This window comes from Lissotriton helveticus, chromosome 3_1, assembly GCF_964261635.1.
Source record: "Lissotriton helveticus chromosome 3_1, aLisHel1.1, whole genome shotgun sequence".
Classification (NCBI taxonomy): domain Eukaryota; kingdom Metazoa; phylum Chordata; class Amphibia; order Caudata; family Salamandridae; genus Lissotriton; species Lissotriton helveticus.
Window position 1 is genome coordinate 162,453,535 of NC_136061.1, and position 17,373 is coordinate 162,470,907.

Sequence of the window (17,373 nt, forward strand, 5' to 3'; positions counted from 1 at the left end):
GTGATTGGGAAATTTAGGATCTCCCTGGCTTCACTATCAAGCCACATCAATGCTATTTGACACAAATACTGAGAGATGCCAGAAGAGGCTCTACCAGGCCTGCAAGCATACAACAATCATATTACGACTGGCAGTAGGGCAATATGGATATAGGATCAGTAGAGATACCACCATCCCTCTATTTAATAGCAACAACTCCTACATGCCCATGCTCCCGCTCATCAATCTAAGCAAGAGATCTACCCGGTCTAATTGTCTCAGCAAAGGCACGATTTGGGCGCCATGGCCCAGACGCAGTCCATAAGAGACTTGTGCATATGTGCTAACAGAGTCTTGTCCCCAGTTTCATAATAATCAGATTCAAGATGCCTAAAATGGGCTTCCAATTGCGAGGGTCAAGTGTGGATCAATTTTAGCATCTCTTGGAGATAGGCTTTGAAGGTCTCCCAGAACGTAACGTTTTCACCAACTGTTTTATCATTCAATTCAAAGTATTTAATAATGGCAGCGCCGACTTCGCTAGAGACGTCTGCGCCCCCATAATCTAGTGCCGTAGAATCATGGTGCAGGGGTAGGTCTAGAGAGAGACCGTTTCACAGGTGTGTGATCTGATACGGTATGAGGAAGAATGTCTACCACGATCACACAAGGAATAAGCACTATTGAGAGCAATCACATACGAGGACGAGATAAGGTATCATGTACTGTATAATGGAAAGTGTGTTCGGCTGTATCAGGATGCAGTGCTCTCCATTCATCAGCTAGACTGGAGCACGAAGGTGCGCGGGGGACCTCCAACGATCTGTCAAGATGTGAAGAGAGGGTGAGGTTAAGTCACTCCACCACACACACACACAAACACACAGACAGAAACAGTATGCCAAGAACGGTACATGGAGCATAACTGTATAATCTCATCAAAGAATCCAGGGTTCATCAAAGTTCGGGCCATAGATGGGTTTTTTTGGGGGTTAAAAAAAATAAATTATTAAGTATATAGATGCATAGCTGTAAAACAATCATAGACACTGGTTTTGCTTATACATTCTGAATAGTAGTTTAATCTCATATTTACCATTAAATTGCGCACACATCTCCTTATATCTCTGGTGGAGTTACCCTTCTGCCTTGGATTCATATCTTATCATCATATCTCCCACGAATTTGGACATTACATCCATTTAAGGCCCCCTATACTTCACCCAGTTATCCCAAACTTTGTTCCATTTCTGTGGAATTCCTCCGCTAGGATTACTTCTCTGATGAGCAGCCCCAATCTAGGTCATGTTCCCATTCCTTGACTATCTGGGTTGTGCTTACCCCCATGCCCTGGCTATATTTTGCTTGGCTATCAGATCTGCTAACATTAACCACAATTTACAAAAATTCGGGTATTTAATATCTCCTGTAATGCACAATATATGCCATCTGGCTTCCAGCGGTACCGCTTGTCCCAGCTCCATTGTCATCACTTTTCTGACCCTATCCCAATAGCTCTGTAGCCTTGAACAGTTCCATATGGTGTGAAAAAGGTGCCCACCGCCCCGCAATTACGCTAATCACATCAGACCATAGATGTTAACCAATAATACACTAGTACTGTTCAGTATGCCGGCAAGTATAACCAGTCTGCCCACAGAGTCAGTGACACATTCCGTTAGGAAGAAGTTAACTAACTTCTGACTCAAGGTGACCACCCCCTAGAGTAAGTGGAGTAGGATGAAAAGTAACAATGGGTCCCCAATAGGAGTCAAACGCTGAGGTGCCAAGAGAGGAGCAGTGGGTCTACTGACTCAAGGCAATATCAATTTTATGATGGTCTAGGTATGCCAACAACTGCCTGGCCTCGCAAGGGCTATTTATCACCGCAAATTCCGCGTCAGTAAATTAAGCACTGAGGGAATAAAGGAATAGAGGCTTGCGGTGATGTGAATAGGCCATACCCCCAATATATAAATGTATCAGGTCAAGTGTAAAAAGTTTAGTTATGAATGCGAGAGTGACTACATAAACAAATAATAAGCTTCAACAACAAATAGAAACAAGAAACATCCTCTACCCTCTACCCCTGCTAGCCCCATCGCTAGCGAAAAACCCATGCACAGTTAATGATTAGAAAGAAAAAGGGAAAAAAGCATCCAATCAAAGATTATCCTTAACTCTAGTGCACCTATTTGCGCTCCACATGGCGGGGGCACCTGGAGAGCATGGCAGTGTCCCAAGCGGGTTAACAGGGTGAACATGAAAGAAACATTTGATTCTCCTTTTGCCGGGTAGACAATTACATGTATTGGTAATCAGCCAGTGAACCAGTCGAAGGTGACTTGCTTTGCACAATGTAAGCCAGCTGGCATCAACGGTGTGTCCAAAGTGCGTGAAAGAAGGAATCGAAGTCATCAAAGCTACTACCGAAAATCAGCTACAGTGAAAAAGGCCATGGACCAACAAACAGTGCAAGTGACAGGGATCAGATGAGACAGCTGCAGGGAACAAAAAGTCATTAGCATTCAGGGTAGAGGCACCAAGCCGGTCCCCTTCACGAAAGGCCGAGAGGCTGGAGGATTCAGACTATCTGGCTCCCCTAGTAGAGATATTGTGCTAGATGAGTTCTAAAGCTGATGCCGGATGCAGGAAAAAATGTGTTTACCTCTATGTAAAAGACAAAGTCTAGCTGGAAAAAGCAAAGAGTACTTAACAACTCACACCCTGAGGACCTGTTTCACTTCTTCGAAGGAGCACCAAGGCTCCTGTATTGCAGGGTTGAAGTCAGAGCAGAAGAAGTTCTTAGATCCCTCATATTGAAGGTCAGGACTGTCCTGGTTAAGCCGCAAAAACTTGTCACGATCTCTATAATTTACGAAACGGCCAATAATGGGTCATAGGTTTCAACCAAGTTTAGATCTATGAGAAAGAGCATGATGGGCCCGTTCAACAATGAGGACCTCCAAAAAAATACCCAAACCAAACAGTGTGTCCAGGAGGGTTTTCACAAAGTTCCCCATGTTAGGGTAGTTGCAATGTTTGGGCACCCCCAGGATTTTCACAATGTTACGACACAATCTGCCTTCAAGATCCCCATTTTTAGCTTTGATAAACTAGAGTTCTACCATCAGCTTCATTAGACCATGACCCAGTTTCCGCTGAGAGTCTTCTAGCTCAGAGATCCGAGACTCAGCCTGTGTAAGCCTGGAATCCTGATGATTACCCCCAGACGGAATCCTATTCAAGTGTGCAGTTTGCGAATCCATTTTGCCGTCTATGGATCACAATCCCTCCCTGAGTTCCCTAAACACTGCGGTCACAATGGTATCAGCTGGAGTGGGAGTCAGCCAGTGAAGGATCAGTGTGCACCTTAGACATGCGCTTGTCAAACAGAACTCTGAATAGTTTTTGTTCTGTTTTGCCCATCATAAGGAGCACCAGACCTGGACAACCAGGAACAACGTGGCAACCAGAACTGGAAAAATAGGTAAGTATAATAGCTGAAATGAGGAATACCTGGCAGTGTGATAAGATAGTGAAGAAGCTCAAATGCAATATGGTTGGGCCTGTGATGCCAACAGGCAGTGGTGGCTCGTCTCAAACAACATATTAAATTGAGCATATGAGATCATCATCACAAAGAACCACCGGAGAAACTGCGTGCCCGTAAAGGTAGAGGCTGCAGTGGTAAGGATTTGCCAATCATATATAGTAGCAGAAGTCCCAAATCTCCTTGAAGAGGCAAAAGCCCAAAGTCATTTATTGGGAGTGCTCAAGATGGTGCCCCTCTGCCCCATGAAGGGAGTAGACTTGCAACCTGGACCACCCAGGTGTCTAGGAGCTGTAGGAGCCCCGGTTTCACCAAAGGCGCAATGCAAATATCAAGCCTAGGTGACTTGAGCACAGCTAGCGGAACAGAGGAGAAGCATCTTATTCCTAAACAGTTAGCACATGACACTCAGCAAGACTGGGGAGGCCGGCCACTTGATCGTGATACGAGGCCCCTGTAGGCGCTGGCCAAGAAAGAAAATGGAGCAAGGTGGGCACCCAGAAACCAGCAGGCCAGGAAAATGATGGGGAGGCACTAATGGGCGTGTGCAAACTAGCTGCATGAAAGTGAGCTGCGGCCCCGATAGGCCCCAGACAGGCCCGCCCAGAGGAGCGGAACTGTGCAGGCCACAGCAGAGACACCATGCAAACATCAGCTAGCCACACCGGCAACAAGACGACCGGCTGCACGATCGCAGTAATCTACCCATCCGGCCTCGATCTGCAGCCGATAGGAGTGAGTGGAGGGCAAACAATGTCTCCTGCAGGCAACTGCATAGGGAGCCGCATTACCTGAGGAACTTGGACAAGCCCTGCCAAAACGCTGTCAAATCTCTGTGGGAGGAAGGCGAACCTGCTCAGAGCCCACGACTTGCCGCACCCGCTTTGCGGGTGCCGCTGCGAGGTCAGCATTTCATCTGCTGCAGTCTGGGCATCCGTGCTATTTGGGAGAGAGAGAGCGAGCGATGAACGCCGGCAGGGACTCTCAAAGTACCAGGAGTCCCTGCCTGACCGAGCACACCTGGTCCACGTTTGACTGCCAGACACGCCCACAGGCTTCAGCACGTCATATAACAGCTTCTGGCATAACCGCTGCGCGGGACGCGCGCGGGACGCGCGCGGGACGAGCCGGGCGAAGCCCGGGCCAAGGGCGGGCCCGTTTAAGCCCGTTCAAGACCGGCCAAGGACGGGACGGGCCACCCCCTTAATAGCCACAACTCCAAAGGTCAGTGAGTCCATTGCATGTTTGGCAGCTACTAACTATTGTGTAGTTTGGCTTAACACCCATTGACCCACTAGGATTGTGTGAACCATGGCTACATCCCTACCTGAAGCGGAAAACTGTGGGAAAATTTCTGGTGGGTCTCTTATGGGCACTCTAGACAATTTTCTGATAAGAGTGTCTACAGCCCTGGCAAAAGATATCGAACTCACTGAGAAGAGGTTATCATTAGATCCACTTTTTGATAAGCGGTCTTCACTGGGCAGTCTGGCGAGAGCAAGATCACCTACGCCCCTTGAAACTAATTTACATGACACGGGGTCTGTCACTGAGGGGAGGGATGGTAGTGATATTATACTGCAGGAAGTAAGCCCCGAAGCTGGATCGAATTCATGTAATCAGGCCAAGAAGCAGCTTTCCCCAATATGAAAACTAGATCAGCCAGATGTGCAAAAGTTGGAGTGGCGCAACAGGCACAGGGCCCAAAAGCCAAAAGGAAATGCCCAGGACTACAACATCAAGTGGCAGATGGAAAAGGGAAAAAAAATAAGGAGGTCGTGACCAAAGAGAACTTGTCAATAAGTGCCTCAAACTTATCATTCCCGGTAAAGGAAGGGCCAACCGTATTGCGATCTAGGGAAGGAGATGTCCCACTTGTTTCGGATGTCGCCTTTTGGAAAAAAATGGAAAACACTGTACATAAGTTTACCCTTCCCATACACGAAAGACTGGACCGAACTGAAAATAGACTGGTGTGTTTGGAACTTTTGCTGTCATCAGCACACGCAAGGGGGGTTCAGGGAAGAGACCCAATTGGCAGGCAGTCAAATGGGGGAGGGGCAGGTACTCTAGACGTTAGCTCTGATGCTCTGACCAATCCTAATGTACCCACTAAAGGAGCTCAAAGACTTGTAGCTAAGAATACATCAGCTTCTAGTACCATGATCCCACAGAGAACTACAGAGGGGCCACCCCTTACAGAACGGGCAAGTAAGGAAAAAGTTGTGAGGGGTACTAGCCCTTCAAAAAATTCAAAAACAACACTCAACCCCCCTACAACTCATGATGTGCAGAAGCAACAAATAATTGATCTCCCCCCGGATTCTGCCCCATATGTGATAGTTTTGACAGGGGTACCACCACTAGAATATGGCAAGAGGGAGTCTTACAGGGAACTAAAAAATACGTGTATTTTTTGGTTAAATGTCAATCGGCCACTGCCTAGCTATGTCTGTCTAGATATATTATTTGCTAGGAGAGTAAACTGGGTGGGAAGAAGGGTAAAATCAACTGAAGGTGACTGTATTATTGTTAACTTCCGGGACACACGATGTGCCGAATTTATTTGTAATGAGGGACAATTTCGCCCATATACCCGAATCCAATCACTTCCCCTAAGGTATTTTTACGCCCCTGAACAAAATATAGAATGTGGTATTCCTCTTGGAGGTGTGGCTCCAAACTATCACAAACCAGACAACATCAGATTACAAAATAGGCTTGGGGTTCTGTCAGGGTTAGAAGATTGTGACTGACAGTTAAACACACTAGAAGGGGAAACTAGAAGTAGCTCACCAAAAGGAATAATAACTGTGGGTAAATCTAGTGAGGGATGTCCGCCTGCCAGGAGATCTGTAAAACTGAATGAGTGGAACACCGTAGATTTGCTCTCTTGGAATGTGGCGGGACTTTCATCTAAATTTCAAAACAGGGAATGGTTGGACTATGTAAATAAATTTAATGTCATCTGTGTTCAGGAAACATGGGAAGTTGACCCAACTAACTTTAATCTTGAGGGATATAAGTTGTTTGGGATTCCGGCTGTAAAATCAAGGGCAGGTAGAGTGAAAGGAGGTCTTGCTCTGTGGGTGCATCTGACTCTAGATGGGACTTGGACAGATCTCAACTGGAAATCAGATTGTATGCTCGCAGTTCAGTTTAAAACCAGGGATCTCAATCTGATCATAGTAAATTTTTATAATATTGGAGGTTCTAAAGGGGAGGAGTTGGAGGTTCAAATGGGAATCCAGATTGAAAAGACGGAAAATGCCCAAGCTCCCTTGTTTTTAATTGCAGGTGATTTTAACTGCCATTTATGTCCTTGGCTGATTCCATTTAAGGAAAATTGGGCATCTTGTAATCTAGTGGAGGGTGCTCATTTTGACCACACAATAGATGGAGCTAATCTCAACGGGACTATGAATAATTTTGATTTGTCCCATTCAATGGATCTTTTATCCTTTAACCCCAAAAGTGGGGTCAACCCAACTTTTAAAGGTAGAGGATGTAGCTCATATATTGACTTTGTCATTGTTTCCCGCTTACTTAAAGAGAGAGTTCTACGATTTAACATTGATTGCAGTGGCTTTAGCGATCATAACCCTCTTACAGTGAGCATTGCAGTAGCAAAAGTGAATAGAGGGAAAAAGATGAGACCCCAAGACGTTAGGGAGACGGTTACAGACCAAGGTAGAAGGCTAAAATGGGCTAAAATGGATAGTGTATGTTTTTATAAATCCCTAGTCTGCAAAGGGAAACAGCAGTTGGAGGTATGCCTAAACCCAGAGTACAAAGGGCCACAGGTGGTTGATGCATTTGAGGAGATGGGCAGGCTAGTGGATTGCTTAATGCATGTGACAGGGAAAGGGAAGGAAAAGAACAACCAGAGATGGTTTGATAGGGGATGCTCTCTGGCACAGAGAAAGCTTAGAGACGCCCTTAAACAGAAACCAAGAGATGGTGTAAGAGTTGCACTCTGTAGAATACACTACAAGCAAGAAGTAAGGCGTCGTAAGCTAGCTCTCCAAACTGAAACGTGGGGAAGACCTACGTGAGGCTGCGGAAAAACGAGATCTCACCAGGTTCTGGCAAATAATTAATCAACGTTGTTTTCAAGATGGTTAGCCCCAGCATTGCAACAAATGTACTCCCAGCACAATGGGTGGAACATTTCAGTGCTCTATACAACAAAGGGACCATGCTGGAAGATGAGCAAGATGAACATAGGGATATCGTAGCTGAGAGGATCGAATTTACCCTAAAAGAGATCGAGGGGGCATAAAAGGCCTTACACGAAATAAAGCCCCTAGCCCCGATGGGATCCCGCCAGACCTTTACCTAAGTAATATAGAATTATGGGGCCCGGTAGTTACAAGAGTCATAAATGAGGCCATAGTATCGGGTTTACCCCGCTCATGGTCAACTGCGACCATAGTACCAATCTTTAAGAAGGGTAGCAGAGATATCCCTAAATACTATAGACCCATTTCCTTAATTGATGTAACAGCCAAAGTAATGGGTAGGGCTATGTTGAACCGCTTAATGGAATGGGAAGAAGAAAATAGTATCCTTACAGAAGCCCAGTATGGTTTCCGGGCAGGGAGGTCCACGACAGATCAGTGTCTAAACTTATATCTACTGGTCACGAAATACACAGTTGCTAGACAGGAGAAAGTTTACTTCGCTTTTATGGACCTGGCAGCAGCTTTCGACTGTGTAAATCGATCGAAGCTGTGGGGAATTTTATCTGACCTGGGGGTTGATGCTGGCCTTATTTCTATTCTGAGGAACCTTCACCAGAACACATCCGCATCAGTGAGGTATAATCTGGAGGGCGACCAGACAGCCCGTTTTAAATGTACAAGCGGGGTGAGGCAAGGGTGCATACTTGCACCCTTCTTATTTTCCATTTACATTAATGGGCTAGAAAGTTTTTTATTAAATCTGAAAGCAGATACGCCCAGAATAGGAAGTAGATCCGTACCAGTTCTGCTTTATGCGGACGACGCTGTCCTGCTGGCCCGAACGCCAGTAGGACTGCAACGTCTGATTGACGGATTTGTGGAGTTCATGTCTAGCCTTGACCTATCTACCAACTTGACAAAATCATATATAATGGAGTTAGGCCCAAAAGATATAGGTAAACATTTTAATTATAAAATTGGCACTACAAGTCTGGTAAAAGTGCAGACTTTTTTATACTTGGGCATTTTATTCGATAAAAATTAGAATTTTAAACCGCTGATAGACGAACATGGCAGTAAGCTGGCAGCGAGCTCAGGAGCAGTTATGAATTTTGGGCGCAGACTGGGCCGCTCTGCTCCCGAACAAATGCTGACCATGTACAACTCGATCACTGTTGCAAAGGTTGTGTACGGGGCAGAGTTATGGGGAATGGGTAATGTAACCAGCTTACAGACCAAGGAAAACAAATACTTAAGGAGGTTGCTTAAAGTACCCCAATCTGTACCATCATATATAGTACATGAGGAACTTGGCTGTAAGTACCTGGAGGACAGGGTGAGGAACAGACCCCTCATGGCCTGGCTAAAATTATGGATTAATCAGGAAGCCAATCTGTCGCGGTTGATTATTACAGATTGCTTGAAGAGTGAGAAAGGCACATCTATTTCCTGGTTAAAATATGTGAAAGGGGTTTTCGAAAGCATTGGATTTGGAAATTTGTTTTCAAACCCACAGAGTATCACAAAACAAGATCAAGTAAGAGTATTTGATAAGCTCTCCAAACTTACCACCCGGTCACGAGAAATGAGGGACAGTAGTAAGCATACCGTACAGGCCTACATGACAGTGAAATCCTCTAGGGGGTTGGAGCCCTATCTCTCCCTTGTATACAACCCCCATGACAGGTTTTTACTAACGCGTTTTAGACTCAACTTGCTACATCATATTTTATCTGAACCGGCGGGATTCAGTAATGCGGTTGAGTCAAAGGGTCCCTGTCGCTGCGATCACCAATCTCCACAGGACACTCTTCATTTTGTATTATTATGCCCATTTTATCAAACACCCAGACGCTGTTTTTTAATACATCTTTTTAAAAAAGCTAATTTAAGATCAGCAAGAGATGCCCCTGTTTTTTTAAAGGAGTCAAAAGACCCCCTGACATTATTTTGTGTGATTAATTTTTTGAGGGTTGCAGAAAGATTAAGGTCTACTAAATGAATTTTATCTTTGTTATTGCAAATGGAGAAAATATGGATGTGGCCGAATACTGTATATTTGATTAGTTTATTTCTGCTTCTTCATAATGAAATGTTTTTATAGTGTGAATTATGTACTTTTATGGTGTTGTTGAAATACCGAATAAAGAAATCTTGATTAGTACAAGCACAGCAGCAAGGAGAGCCCCCAGAGCAACGGGAGAATGCAGGCATGTTGGGCGAGCCTCCCAGCTGTAGTAGGCTGGACCACTCTGCAGCCCAGCGATATCAATAAGACAGGAAGGGGATGCCGCAGGACACTCAAAGTGCATCCCAGCACATCTGGTTGGAAGGTTAAGCATCCGCAGCTGACTGGACTCCCCAGAATGGGACTGAAAAGGGCGAGAGGAAGGTAAAAATGCTTAGGGCTGCCATAGCTTTATTAGTAGGTGGTCATCTTCGTAGCCAGCCCTCTGGCGCCCATCTTATAATCCTTTTTAATGGTTGTGAGAAGTTGGCCTGGTATATGATGCTCACTAGTTCTAGTGATCACCTTGTACCATGCCAAGCAACCCTTATGGTGCAGGTTGTAAAGTCAACCTTATAGACAAGCTATCCTAGGGGTAGCATGGACTAAGCAGTCTTAGGCTAAACTCTGTAAAGGCATGTCAAGCAAGCTGTTTTACCATACACAATCCCTTGAATACCAAATGAAAGGACACCACACAGATATATATTGAAAATATATATAGATTTATTTCTACAAATATCCCTGATACTCTTTATGAGCACAGAAGCAAATGCGTTAAAACAAAACACAGTTTAAATACACAAAAGTTGCACAATTTTGGATGAGCCCTAGGGGCCACCCAAACCATATACTAAAATAGTGGTATAAGAACCACTATGGGGAAAGTGAAGAGTCCTAGGGCCTGGGGGAATCGCTGGAGCTGTTCGGGACTAGCAGTGAAGAAGTCGGGAAAGGCCCGCGGGACTCGGGTGCAGTGCGGAAAGTGCACGCTTTACCAATGCAATGTCAATGGTGCGTAAAAGTTACAAAGTTAGTTATTAAGGAACCTTCCGAGTGACCTAGAAGGATGAAACTTTAGACACAGACACTAGAGGTGTGTACCAGTGTGGGAACACCGGCGGAGCTGAGTTACCTCACCCACAGGAAGCGGGTGCATAGGGTCGAAGTAGTGTCGGGTTTCGTCACGCAGGTCGATGGTGCTTGGAGCTGAAGATGCTGCAGGCGACTCGATGTGAAGAGTTCCGGTGGATCCAAGGGTGGATCTGAAGAGGTGAAGACCTGAAAGCAGAGGGGACAATGTTCAAAGTCACTAGCCAGTGACTACCGTGGAACCAGAGTGGAACCAGGCGATGTCGGGTGCAAACAGGTGATGTCGTGTAGCTTCTCTCTGCAGCCACGTGGACACGAGGGGTCGAAGACGTCCAGGAGTCGGTCACGAGCTGTCCCACGCAGGCTTCTCGCTGTTGGCGGTGTCGGCAACTTGATTGGAGCAAACAGGCCTTGGCTAATGCAAGCCACGCAGGAATCGAAAAAGGCTTGTTACTCGGACCAGCAAGGTCAGAGCAGGTGCTCCTTTTTACAGGAGCGAGGGCAAGTCTGGAGCAACCAGACCCGCAGTGTAAGTTGAAGGTTTCGTCGCCAAGATGGCCGCTAGCCGCGTGGCAAGTGGCCGGGATGGCGCGTCGAGTGGCACAGTGCAAAAGGGCCCCACGCAGATCGTGGAGATGCTGGGGGGCTGATCTTCGGTGCAAGGGCTGCTCGAGGTTGGGGCTTCTCAAACCCCAAAGCACAGCGTCGAGGGTGCCTCTGATGCTGCGCAGTCAGCGTTTCGGGGGTCTTCCAAGAGGTCCGGTCCCACGTCTCTCGGTGCCTCCACGGGTCCCTTCTTTGCAGGGACTGTGGTTCGGCGGTGAGAAGTCTGGGAGTCTGGGTCTTGTCAGGCTCTGGGCTCGGGCTCCGGCGGGAGGCGGCGGCAAAGCAGACGTCGAGTTGCTGGTTGGTGCCTGTATTCACAGGGTGGTCACTCCTTGGCCACAAGGGAGATTCTCTTCCGTCTTCTGTGCAGCAGAATGTCGAAGTCCAGTCTTCTTCTGTATTTCAAGTTGATTCAGGATGATCTGAAGTCTCAGGACACAGCTCCCACTCTTATTCGAATCTGGGGGGCCGTATCACCTACTAGGTCCCTCCTCTGGGTGGAACCAGGAAGGGGGGTGGTTACACCCCCTTTCCTTTGTCCAGTTTCGCGCCAGGACTGGGGCTGGAAAGCCCCAGCACCGGTTTGAACTGGCCTATGCACAGGGACACCTTGTGTGCCCCAGGCATGTCTGATTCTATTCAGCCCTGTCCTACCCAATACACAAAATCCTGTCTGGAGTGGTGCTAGCACCTCCCCAGGCAGGAAACCCTTTGTCCAAGCTGCCCTCGCTGGAAGGACTCCCAGCAGCAGGAGGTCAGACTTGTGTCTGTGGTGGCAGCATCCATTTTGTGATGCTAAGGCTCTGTTTAACTTTAACCGGGGTTCAGGCTAGGTACATGTCGTGTCCCTCTAGAAGGGTGGAATGCTACCCCCGTCGCCAGAACTGGCGAGGGGGTAGTATTCCAATTCGTATGACACCTTACTCGACAGGTTTGATAAAGCCAAACCCAAGATAGCATTTAACCGCGAGGTTCATAATGCACTTAAGAGTATATGGTATGGCAATATCATGAAACAGCTAAAGGACATGGTTCCGAAAGCTGCAGACAGGCTCAGCTCATGCCAGAGCACCATCTCACATATTTCCAAGCACTCTGCCTCCAGGATTGATGAGGCCTTCCATAGGAGTGACTGATAGGAACATATGTGTCCATTTTAGGTTAGGTATAGGCATACTACACCTAAGTAAGGGGTGGTTACACCGACTTACCCCAGCTGAGTGATCAGCCAGTTGTGTCAAATATGGAGGCCAGGCCAGGGGTGGCACAATACATGCTGCAGCCCCTGGTAGGCCTTGGAAGCACCTATGCCCTGGGTACCTGGGTACACTGTTACAGGGGCCAATAAGGTGAGCCAATTCCAATTGTGTATGTACCTAAGGTACATGGAGTCCATTTTAAGGAGAGAGCAATTAGCCTGGGGCCTTGAATAGCAGGATCCCAGGCCAACTATGTCAAAAACCAGCTAAACACCAGGCAAAAAGTTTGGGGGTAACCATAGTCAGATATCCACCTTCCTACAATGGTAAATTCGGATTTTAAGCTACAATTCTGAAAAGTGCATTTTTTTAAAGTTGCCATTTTCTTTTGCTAACCATTGTGTGCCTGAAGCCTGTATCAGAGGTCACATGACTAGGTGTAGTTAGCAGTTGTGTATTCATCCCAGACAGTATCACAAAAGAGAGTCTGGGTGTTGGTAGAATTGGCCATTCTGGCTTGATGGGAGGGTGCAGGCTTACCACAAATGCACCTCAAAGGCAATCACATAATATTCAACCACAATTACCTATTCTACAAGTATTCCACTAGCTCCCAGTTCGGGTCTGTATCAGGTTCGATACTTATTGTTTCCTTTGCTAGGCTAATCAATCCAAAAAGACAACCTATCCTGATAACAAGCTAGCAATCTCTAGTTATCCAAGGCCAACACACAGCTACACTGCTACTGCTCGGGGACACAGACAGCAAACAAGGAGAAACTCTACAATAAGTATTTTTAAGAATGTAATTGCCATCCAAGTCAGATGGTCAAAACGTATTTCCTATGGAGGCAGTACATGCATGAAAGGAGGCTTGTAGTACACATGGATCAAATGCGGGACATGACATTATTAATGAAAGCAGCTTCAGTACACCTTTGCGCAGAGTCCTGTGAACCACCTAGCGTAACATGGGTAAGGCTACCATTATCATTTACGGAGTTACTGTGACACCCAGAACAAATAAATTGTTCTTGTTATAATAGGTATCACCAGCGGGTATCTGAGGTCTTACATACTAAGCTGCAAACATATCTATCCCAAATGTCATGTATAGAGTTAATGTAATATAAAGATTATAAGGGTGGAAGCGCTTAGTATAGGTCCAGCTAGGACCATAAATGGTGCAAGCTGCAGCAAACATCTGCAACCTGAGAGACAGCACACTAGATCTGTATCATCTTTTCCAAGAAGAATAAATCTATATTTTATAATTATTTCCGAAGCTTGAAATGTTTAAAACACAAAAGTGACAACTGCTCAGAGAATTAGGCCTGGGAGGTGAATTCCACTTTGTTCCCGGAGTTTGCAGAATTTTCTGTACTCCGCAAAGCACGCAGAGTTTGCAGAGCAGAGTTTTTCCCTCACTTGTCAGCATCAAGTTGGAGAGCGCGAGCAAGGAAAATCCAACGCTAGACCACCTCTCAGCGAGATTTCTCAATGTGGGCTGTCACGCTGAGAAACCTTCCGCTCACGTTGAGGAAGCTACCTCCCAAGTAGAGAATCTACTCAAGCGGCAGAAAGAAGCAGCTGCCTCTTGCGCTGTGCATGGAGCCGTTCGTGCTAATTTTCCAGCACAGAACAAACACCCAGCGCTAAAACTCAGCACAAATGACACAACCTAACGCACTCCGCTGTTTGCTGAACTCCACGTACCATGGCTGAGTTTTTTGGTCACTTTGCAGAGTTCTGCGTAGCGGAACTCCATCCAGGCCTAAAGAGAACAAACGATGCATGGACCAGGGATCCGCATGACAGAAGTATTTAACAGTGGTCCACTGGTCACCAATTCATCCATCTCTAAACTGTTGCCACTGACTGATCGACAAAATGTGAATGTAGCATAAATTGCCCATATTATAAATCTTTTTCCATTTATAATTGAAAATAACTTCCTAGTGTGAATACTAGAAACATTTGATGTGGATGGCATGATGCAGAAGCTTGCAAACAACGAATTACACTCATTAGCTTCTTAGATTAGCCATGTTGAGCTGGAGAAGACTGTGGCATTCACACAGGCTTCACAACTTTCTCATTGGCTGCAATAATAAAGTTTTAGCCATGTTTTGTTTCTCCAGCATTTTTTAATATCCTATAGCAGTTTAACAGCAAACTGGTATGTGTATGGATTTTGGTGTCAAGCTAAAAGTAGGTGGCATTTTGTTTAGAGACTAATAAAAATATAGAAAAGGTTCCTGGAAGGATAAAGAAGCCGGACTTCAAAATCCCCCTCCAGGATACGCCTTTTTCTGTCAACACATCATGGTGTAATGTTCTTTTACAAGGAGACCCTTTCCAGGATATACTACTGCAATGTTGTCTAGTGCCCCCTTCGTAGCTCGCTATATACCTGATTTTTGTATTATTCTCCTTTGTGTCATCTGTATGTGAATCATGTGATTATTCATGTTTTGTATTATTACTTGATGTTGATATTGGGATTTGACCTTCCTCCACCCTTTTTAAAAGCGCTGTGATATCCTTCGCGATCTGGTTCGCGCTATATAAAACTTTATAAATAAATAAATGTAAGACCAAAACCTCTCTGAATGAGGACACTCTGATGCAGGTGTTCTTAATACAGGTTTAACAGTACAGTTAATTGATCAAGGCTTCTGCTTAGTATAATTTGGCGGCATCAACACATTTTTCTCCCATTCATTTAATAGCATAATCCTTTTTTAACAGACAGTGTCATATTAACGAATAAAAGACAGCACATCACCTAATGTTGGTTTACGGACTATGTAGCACACATGGTTTATCTAATTTAGTGCCACATACAAGGGGTTCTTTGCAAAACAAGCAATACTCACCACTACTGCATTATAGTGCGCGCTGCCAACACGAAGTACCACTCTTATGGTGTCATCTTCAATCCAGCGACTGGGCAGCCACACCTCCTTCTCGTACCACACCCAACCAATGAAATTCTTCAAGCTTGGATCCTGAGTGATGTCGTTGTAGCTAGCGGGAACTGGCATGTCAATCACAGGTCCAGTCTAAAAGGTCAATGCGCAGGAAACTTAAGTACCATCACAAGAAATACACTTGGTAAATTCCCTACTACAAGTTAATACTTTTTCTAAAAGTATTAAACTCCATATATATATGTGAAACACCCTTCAATAAATTGTGTACTGTCTGTACCGCGATAAAGTCCCATGAAAAATAGTTTATAATTAACATCAATTAGCAGTATAGCCTTAAAGCAAAAAGGGCACCGCCAATATGCACTGCATCTTAGTTACTTTTGCAAATCCACAACACAAAATGGCAAAACAAAAATCATCTTCAAACAAAAAACGCTGTTAACTTCCACCAGTGATCTATCAACTGGTCGTATGTCAGGTCCTCCTGATTTGTGAGAAATGTTCTTAAGTTAATAGGGTCGTCAAATAAAGGGAAAAGAAAAGTTATTTTAACAAGTCCTGCGTTGTTAACAATTCTTTACACAATAGGTTTTTTAGACTGTTTGCATGCATGATGATGTCAGCTAGGGGGGTGAGATCTATTGTCTCGTCATTCACTGGACGGCATATCAAGTGTTCACATTAGATCTCCAAACAATGCTTTCATACAAGATGCCACCATTTTCATTCAATTACTCCCTCCAGGGAGCTCTCACATTAGATGCTGCATTGGCATGTCTACACTTAAGATGGCGGCTGATGCCTCTGCTTCTTAGATGATGGGGACACTCATCTTCCCATCTTTATTGGTCTCTGTGCAGCTTTCAACAGGACTGACAAGAGCTCAGTTCTCACTTTGAACATGGATAAGAGCTACCAAGCTTCCTCAACTAGTTGGTTTCCTCGTCTTAAAAAAGAAACACCAGTTGTTCAGAGTGATAAACTGAGATCATTTTGCTTATTCATGACCTTGGAGTGAGTTCCTTCATGCATTCATCTACAGCTAGCATTACTGCACTTGTCTTATTTACCACATTCATCTAGTTGTACAGTCTGATCAGCCGATGGTTTTCAGTGGCCAATGTAAATATATGATGTATTGTTAGCCAGTGCACAATACTCTTCAAAAAGTACAAATGGTTATCTGTAAAATACATTAAGATATATGTTTCCTGTGCACCTGGTTTTCTGGCTTCGGTGATTGCTTGTTTATGTGCAATGTACACCCAATGCCGTTATTGAAAAGTGGTTTTGAAACTAGTCAGATACTTGTCGCACAGAGATCACAAGAGATCCCTTCAACGAACTTCCCAAGTTTATTCTTCATGAGAGAAAGTCTCACCTAACCGCAGCTTCTGAAGCCACAGGCTCCTTTCCACTTTCGAGTCCACCTCTACATCCCGCCTTCCACTATTATATCTTTGGTATTCCATTTTACAGGCTTTAAAGGAGGTATGCAAAACATTACAGTTTTATTTAACTTGCAACAGGCTCTTAGCGCTGCTTTCCATTTCCCTTTGGCCTCTGCAAGCAGTCTTTTGCTTGTTAACTAAAACCATTTCTTTTTAAATAGGGCAAAATGCCTTTGCCCTGTCCGCCAATCGTGTTCAAACTTTATTGTGTAAAAATTGTTCCTGTTTACAACGCAGATGGGTGTATGGCATTAACAACTGTCTGTGTTTGATAATCGAAACAATTCTTTTCAGCTCTGGAGTTAGCCAGGACCTTTTGATTTTACTAGAACTTTAATTACAAAATAGATACCTATAGGAGCTTT

At 45.1% G+C, this 17,373-nt stretch overlaps 1 protein-coding gene across 1 annotated transcript in view; it reads right to left on the reverse strand.

Annotated features, from left to right (window-relative positions):
• Window positions 1-17,373, reverse strand: part of GUSB (glucuronidase beta) — a 205,581-nt gene that overhangs the window by 178,378 nt on the left and 9,830 nt on the right. Inside the window, exon 2 of the mRNA XM_078679464.1 lies at window positions 15,501-15,686. Within this exon, the coding sequence (XP_078535590.1) occupies window positions 15,501-15,686 (186 nt within the window). The remainder of the gene's footprint in view (window positions 1-15,500; window positions 15,687-17,373) is intronic.